Here is an 8420-nt window from a genome sequence, read left to right on the forward strand (position 1 = left end):
TTTTTTTTTTTTTTTTTTTTTTGTTTTGTTTTAGGCGTAATTTTACCAAATGATTCATTCATCATTTGCTTTTGGAAATTTCAAAATACACTGAAAGTAGAAAACAGAAAAACATGCATATGTAAAAAAGATACTAAAAGTTAAAGCGATTAGGAAAATGTAAAAACAAAAGCACAAAAACAACAAGAAAGATAATCAAAATTTCCAACCTCCAAATGCATGGAGATGAGATCTTTGTCTTCGTATCTTTCTTCTCTCTTTTGGTGTTTTATTGGATCAGGTTCTGGTAACCACCACGCCATTAGCTGGTACTCCCGAGACATCATGACCGTTCGTTTGTTTGACTACGTTACTGATCGGTAGCTCTTGGTCCTTGGTTACGACTTTCACGTCTAATGGATTCACTACGTCCTTACTCTTTCCCCATACCACACTGTATAGTCCAAGAACTATAAACACTGCTCCAATGATACTGCATAACAATATATACAATAACAACATTCGAAAACGTTAATAATGTAAAACTTAATAGTATAATCTTGAAATATAAAAGATTTGATCAAATGTGATTTTTATTACCTTCCGAGATGGATTTTCTCAGCCAGAACCAAGGCACCGAGGAAGGCAGTGATGATCATACACATAGGACTAAACGACGTTGTAAACACCGGGCCACGTTGTTTAATCACAATACTTTGTATGTAATACGCTATCCCCGAACAAACCACTCCCTGAAAATATATACAAAACATAATAAGTTTTAGTTGACAAGTTTAATTAGTTTTAGTGTTATGAAGTTGATTAGTAGATGATTAACTTACAGAGTAAACCGCGGCAAGTGTCCCCGAATCCATACCAATCTTCCAAGCGCTCATGTCACGCACCATTATAAGCGAAACAATTGCGTTTAGGATCGTCCCCATCCCACATATCAATGTTACAAGTGATAGCTCAGCTGGGTACACTTTCAATGTGTATGACTGCAAAACAAAAAACATAATATTAATTCTTATTTATCGATATTATTTAATTTCGAAATCCGGATATATATATATATATATCGATACTATTTGTTTATTTATAGATAAATCCAAAAATATTGATTAAATTACCTGTAAAATGAAGAAGGCAGCCCAAGTAGAGATACTACCCATGATAGCTAAGGTTCCAAGGACCCAGTGTTGGCCCGTAGCCGTGGTGTTGGCGCCACCATGGAAGGAACTATGTGCGGCTTTCACGATCTCGATGGCCGGACCTTTGTACAACGTCATAATCATCGCTCCTCCAACTGTGATCACCGTTCCCACCACTTTTGCAACGCTGTGAATCTTCCTAAAGTTAACCGTCTCAAGCCTGATTAACATAGACATTAGTGTTAATTAGATCACTTTCACTAAATAGCTAGTTCATTAATAGTAACGTATCTTAAAAGTAATGTATAAGCAAACAACGATGATTGCGTAATAAAGTTAAATTACAAGAAAGTCTTAATGAATGAAAGTACCTGAAAATGAGGGCGAGAATGAAGGTGACGGCGGGAAGTGCATTGGTAAAGGCAGAAGTGTACGATGCTGACGTGTTTTTCAATCCTATGTAGTACAAGTTCTGGTCCATGAGGGGCCTGAATCATTCATACATAAAAAAAACCAATGTTTACTTAATTATTATTTTGGTTTATTAAAATATATATACAGCCTTTTTCACATCATCTTTTTGTTATGCATAATAAGTAGATGCTTTTTCCAAAGATCAAAAAGGAAAACGTGTACGTAGGATAAGTAGTAAGCACACATTCACATTAAAGATGTTTGTTGTGGCCTTGTGGGTGATGATCTCATTCCCAATCAATGATCATTATATATATTTACCAATTTCATCTTTTTTTTTTTAATTTTCCCTACAAATCCATTGTATCTAAGTATATACTTTCTAAAAAAATTATAATTTACTTGTTAATAAATATTTTAAACAATAAAAGATCTATCTCGTACGTCCAACTCTAGATGAATTTTTGGTATATGCAAGAAATTGTAATATGTTTTTGATGGTGGATAGTATAGTTGTTATAAACATTAACAATCTTTGGATTAATCTATAGTTACGTTGTTACTAGCTAAACCAAAAAAAGTCATATTTAAAAGGAGTCTAGTTTTTTTTTTGGTAAGATGTGTTATTATTTCATCTTCCTAAGTAACGTACCCGAATGCTCGCAAAAGAAAAGAAAAAAAAGTAACGTACCAAAATTAACATGATAAAGTAACGTACTTGAACTCGTGAATTTGCATCACAACTATAAAAAGTAAGTTTGGATTTTTGCAAAAAAGTTGTATGAACCGAACTTTCTAATTGCAAAGAAAAAAAAGAGGAAGATGGTTTTCTAATGAAAGAGACTTACTCTAGTATTCCAAGAGCAAGAAGCCTCCAGAACATTGCTAGTGTCATCTTTGGCCTGATCTTCCTGCAAACACATATTTATTAAATTAATTATTCATCCATGCATATACATATATATATATATATATATATGTATATATGTGTGTGAGTGTAGTGGTACCTCTCGAAAATGAGAGCAAAGGGAGCCATGACAACCGTAGCGACGACATGACGGTATGTAGCAAGAACCCAATGGTCCATGCCATGCTTGAACGAGACCATGGTGATGATGTACATGCCTGCATACCCAAATTGTAGTGATATGATCGCCAAAATCGGCTTCAAATTCTCCATAGTCCCACCTTTCATCTTTATCACTTAATGGATGATCTCTTACTACTAACTTAATCGAGAAATATATATCTCTAGTTATATAACACTACTATAGCTATGTTTATGTGTGTGTATATATAACTCTCTCCCACACACTCTCTCTCTTTATATTGATGAGAGTTGTTTGGTGAGTGAATGAGATAAGCTCTATTTGTTTGAGGCAGGCAAAACCTAATGGGAGATGACTCCTTTTTATAGTCGATCAAAAGTTAGAATAAAAAGATACACTCATTATTTTGTTCACTCAATAATACGTCTACGTATCTTTTGGAATATTTTAATGACCTAGTGTTTAGACTTTAGAGATATGAATTAAGTAACCGAAACAAAATATGTTTTAACATATTTATTTACTTTTACATATACATGTCAGCATATCGTTTATATAAGAATTCATTTTGGAATTTGTTTTAACTTTTTTCTTTTCTTTTGTCGACTTCAAAGTAGAGAAATTGCAAATCATGTATACACATACATGTTGTGATTCTTTTATTTTTCAATGCGTAACACGTGTGTGCATCATATTAAAGTTGGTATATCACATAGTTTTTGTATGATATGATATCAAGCAGTAGGTGGTAAGATGATTGTGTGTGCATACACATATATCTTTTTACAATATAGTACACAAATATATTTGTAACTCTCTCTCGATATTTCTATATATCTATTACTTTAATGCTTCTTTCATAAACAAGTTTACTTCTCATTCTTTTGTTTTTGTTATGTATATATGTATTTTTGTAGACAACCTTTGGTGTTGATTCGTAGCCATTGGTGTTGGCCACGAAAAATATACGGACACACTCGTGCATATCACATTTCTTCCAGTGAAAAAGGACGAAATGACAAAAAAACCATTACCAAAAAGGGTCGAAATGGAGATAAAAAAAAAAATTCGTAATTCTACGTAAAGAAAAACTCGTATATATCGATGGTGTTAATTGGCATAACATAACATTACGGATGACCGACCACACAAAATTAAGATGCGTAAGGCAGGTGCTAAGCTATTAGGAGTTTGCTATGTACTAATATTAATTTTCATAATCCTAATTTCTACGTAACACACTCCAATCACTCTCCTATATGTTTCCTTGAAATTAAATTAGTTAATAGGTACAACAACAATCATAGTTATCTAGCTCCACACAAAGGTAAGATGCATGTAATTCAAATCCCTAAACCAATTAGGACTTTGATATGTACTATAATTAGTTGTCCTAATCTGAATAGATTGAATATCAAATCCTTGTGCGTATTAATGTTTGTCTACCCGCATGTCCAATTCGTAAACATTGAATACCTTCCACAATAAATTAAAATAGACACAAATAGATTCCCTTAATTATTCATTAAAGACAAAACACCAACCCCTACACATGATTGTTAAATACAAGTATACGACCATGCATCTATCTCTTGCGAATTAGGTAGGATCCTCAATTTCTGGTCGAGTGATATGATATAAAAGGAAAAATTGATATATCTGTATGTATATAATTATCCATACAAAAAAAATTTGATGCAAGTATCTCACTATCTAGCTAACGTAAATTTACAATATTTAGATGTCACTAAACAAGTACCATATGTATAGTCTAGTTTCAAACTTAGCTACAGCCTACACTCTTTCTTATATAAAAATGTTATAAAGAGGGAGAAAGAAGAGAGATGAGAACTAAGAAGAGTTAAACTCAAGTGGGATCTATTGCTAAACAATAATGCAATGCCCATTTAAATATATGGGAGTATGTTTTGTTGTTATTTTCCCCTTTTGATTTTGTTTAATAAGAAGTGGGGTTTTGACACATTGACCACCAAATGCTTTGTAGTCTTAGTGCTCCTCCGTGACGCATTTAATTTCCTTTTCATTCTCATGACTTTGGTTTGTTATTCCAACTTTTATTTTCCGAAAATCACTTTCAAACCATTTAAAGAATGGATATGATTTGGAAAAAAAAACCAAAAAAAAAAATTTCTCTTATATTTTGGAGAAAACGTGTGTATATGAGATACGAAAACTGTCTCTAGAACTCTAGCTAATTGCAAAATTATATAATTTTCTTTGATTTTTTTCAGAGTTAGATATTATTCATTTGGCAANAAACAATTAACATATTTGTTTTTTTTTTTTTTTTTTTTTTTTTTTTTTTAATTTTCTTTCTTTTAGGTTAAGCAAAAGACAAAATGGAAGAGATCGTTCGGTGGTGGTGCGAGGAGTGGATTCCATACTGTCTATGATAAAGGAGTTTAATCATTGTTTCGTTGGACGATTTATTTATTTATTTATTTTGTTTCAGTCACTTTTTTGTTGGTTTAAGTTTTAGTCGCTTAATTATTGATAGATATTAGATATGAATACAACGATTAATATTCACAAGATTTGCAGATATGCTCCCTTCTATTTTCAAGATTTTTGTATTAATTGGAAAAAGAATATGTAGTCTTGTGGTTTCCGTTACTACTCTCACTTTGTCACTATTCGAATTCAAACCCGTATAATGTATGTTGCCATTTCAATATATTGATCGAAATTCCACATTTAATTATTAGGTTTAAGGCATCAATTCTACAAGAAAAATGAATAGGTAAAAAAAGGTATATTTACATATATGCTTATATATATATATATGTATATAAACTAAAAAAACTCGCTAGTTATGACTATTTAAAAAAAAAAATAACATGCATTTTATGGGGTTTTGTATCCGGATAGTGATGCGATACTAACACAATATTAAACTACGTACATGTACTACTAGTTAAGAACCTGGTGAGCGTTTTTGTATGCGGGTTTTATACATAAACAATTTTGATTAATGAAAAAGAAAACAAGCACCAAGATTGATAAGGAAGTTACGTAAACTCTCTGTCGGTACCAGAGGCTTCTCTTAAGAGTGATGTGATTCTCTCACAGAGGAAAAGACAACGCGACTCCTATGTTGTCGTCTAAAAGGTTCAGTGGAGTTATCGTCACTATGAACTATATCGGTCGTTGAAGCCATCCCAATAGAGAAAAGCACATTTTAGTCTTTTAGATATTTATAATTTACGGTTTGATCATTTTGCTTTGCGTCGTCTTGGTAAAGAATGCTTAAATAACTTATCCGCCCGTATTCGTGAGGCTCACGAAACTCTTTGCTAGAAACAAGTGGCTACACTTACTAATTCGTCGTCTCAAGCGATTGCTGAAGAGACACAGGCTTATGCAAGATGGCAGCATCTCTCTGAGCTGGAGGAGGGTTACTTGAAACAGAAATCAAAGCTTCACTGGCTTAATGTTGGAGACATGAACAATTTCTATTTTCACATATCAGTTCAACAACGACATCAGGTCAATACTATTCGTGAGCTTCTAAGCCCATCCGGGGAGATTTTGAGATCTCCTGCTGATATCAAGGACGAGGCAGAGCGGTTTTTTAGGGAGTTTCTTGGTTATATATCGGATGATTTTGTAGGCATGTAAACCGAGGCGTTAGCTGAGTTGCTGTCATTTCGTTGTTCTGTTGCTGATCAGGATATGCTTACGAAGGTGGTAACGAAGGATGAAATCACCAAGGTGTTATTCACTATGCCAAATAATAAATCGCCGGGTCCAGACGGTTTCACGAGTGAATTTTTCAAAGCCTCTTGGTCCATTGTTGGTAAAGATTTCGTTGCTGCTGTCCAGTCCTTTTTCCTCAAAGGTTTTGTCCCACGCAGGTTAAATACGACAATCTTGGCCTTAATACCAAAGAAACAGAATGCAGGTGAGATGAAGGATTACCGGCCTATTTCTTGTTGCATCCTGTACAAGGTGATTTCTAAGATTCTAGCAAATCGCCTCAAATGCTTGCTTCCACATTTTATTACACAGAACCAGTCTGCCTTTGTTAAGGAGAGATTGTTGATGGAGAATGTCCTTTTAGCGACTGAACTAGTCAAAGATTATCACAAAGAATCTGTCTCGCCTCGTTGCTCCATGAAGATTGATATCTCTAAGGCCTTTGATTCAGTTCAATGGGATTTCTTGTTGAACACGCTTACAACACTGCATTCCCCAGCACAGTTTATACACTGGATCAAATTGTGCATCACAATGGCGACATTCTCGGTTCAAGTGAATGGTGAGCTAGCTGGTTTCTTTAATAGTTCTCGAGGCTTGAGACAAGGATGTGCACTCTATCTGTATTTGTTCGTCATTTGCATGAATGTTCTGTCCCACATGATTGATAAAGCAGCTGCAGATCATCACATTGGCTACCATCCCAAGTGCCAAGCCATTGCTTTAACGCATCTCTGCTTTGCTGATGACCTTATGGTCTTTGTTGATGGGAAGAAGAAGTTGGTAGAGGGAATTATTGATCTTTTTAAGGCTTTCGCTACTAGATCGGGTCTTCGGATCAGTCTTGAGAAGTCTACTCTATATCTTGCTGGTGTATCGGATGAGACCCGTACTCAGCTTGCAAATACATTCCGTTTGCACTAGGACAACTTCCGGTTCGTTATTTGGGCTTACCTCTGCTTACACAACGAATGACAACCTCAGATTATGGTCCACTATTGGAGAGGATCCGCTCAAAGATGAGTTCTTGGACCACTCGGGCTCTATCCTATGCTGGTCGCCTAGCTCTCATCAATTCGGTTATTGTAAGTATTGCTAATTTTTGGATCTCTACGTATCGCCTTCCTTCTGGTTGTATCAAAGAGATTGAGAAGATGTGTGCGGCTTTCTTATGGTCTGGTCATGATCTAAATACAAATAAGGCTAAAATTGCTTGGATAGATGTGTGTAAGCCAAAACAAGAAGGTGGCTTGGGTGTTAAGTCTCTTTTGGAATCCAATAAGGTCTGTTGCCTAAAGCTAATCTGGCGGATAGTATCACATCAACCTTCATTGTGGGTCTCTTGGATATGGCGGTATTTGATACGGACATGCTCTTTGTGGTCAGTTCGGGAGCAGTTGACTGCAGGGTCTTGGATGTGGAATAAGATTTTAAAATACAGGTATGTAGCGCAATCATTATACAGGGTGGACATCCACAATGGTGTCTCAACATCTTTTTGGTATGATTCTTGGTCACCAGTGGGTCGCCTAATTGATGTCATAGGGCCTCGAGGAGTCATAGACTTGGGAATCTCGATTCAAGCAACAGTTTGCGAGGTCTTGCAAACGCATAGGCTAAGGAGACATCGCACCAACTGCCTTAACGTGATTGAGGCAGAGATTCAGACTCTTCAGAACCGTGTTGATCCAGGGACAGCAGACATTCCTCTTTGACGGACTTCTGGTGACAAATACAGAAAAGTCTTCTCTACAAAGCTCACTTGGCAGAACATACGGAGGCCAAATATGAGCGTTGCTTGGTACAAGGGAGTGTGGTTCCCCTACTCTACTCCAAAATACTCTTTTATGTTGTGGCTTGCATTGCATAATCGCTTATCCACTGGTGACCGACTTAAGAGATGGAACTCGGGCCAACAGGTGACCTGCAGTTTCTGCAGCAATGCAGAAGAATCCAGGAATCCCCTCTTCTTCTCGTGTCCATTTGCTGCGAGAGTGTGGAGGAACCTCGCTCAACCGCTCCTAACCACGACTTATTCTGTCGATTGGAATCAACTAATCCCTCTGCTCACAAGTCCAGCACTCCCGCGACTCCACCTCTTCTTTTT

At 35.8% G+C, this 8420-nt stretch overlaps 1 protein-coding gene across 1 annotated transcript; it reads right to left on the minus strand.

Annotated features, from left to right (window-relative positions):
• Positions 41–2948, minus strand: LOC104757965 (WAT1-related protein At1g44800-like). Its single transcript, XM_010480756.2, has 7 exons — positions 2555–2948; positions 2396–2458; positions 1505–1621; positions 1113–1353; positions 822–980; positions 580–731; positions 41–472 (listed from the first exon to the last, which is right to left on the minus strand). Exons 1-7 carry the CDS (start codon positions 2740–2742, stop codon positions 277–279), a joined length of 1116 nt encoding a protein of 371 aa, XP_010479058.1. The 5' UTR covers positions 2743–2948; the 3' UTR covers positions 41–276.

Source organism: Camelina sativa, chromosome 17 (assembly GCF_000633955.1).
Source record: "Camelina sativa cultivar DH55 chromosome 17, Cs, whole genome shotgun sequence".
NCBI classification, from domain to species: Eukaryota; Viridiplantae; Streptophyta; class Magnoliopsida; order Brassicales; family Brassicaceae; genus Camelina; species Camelina sativa.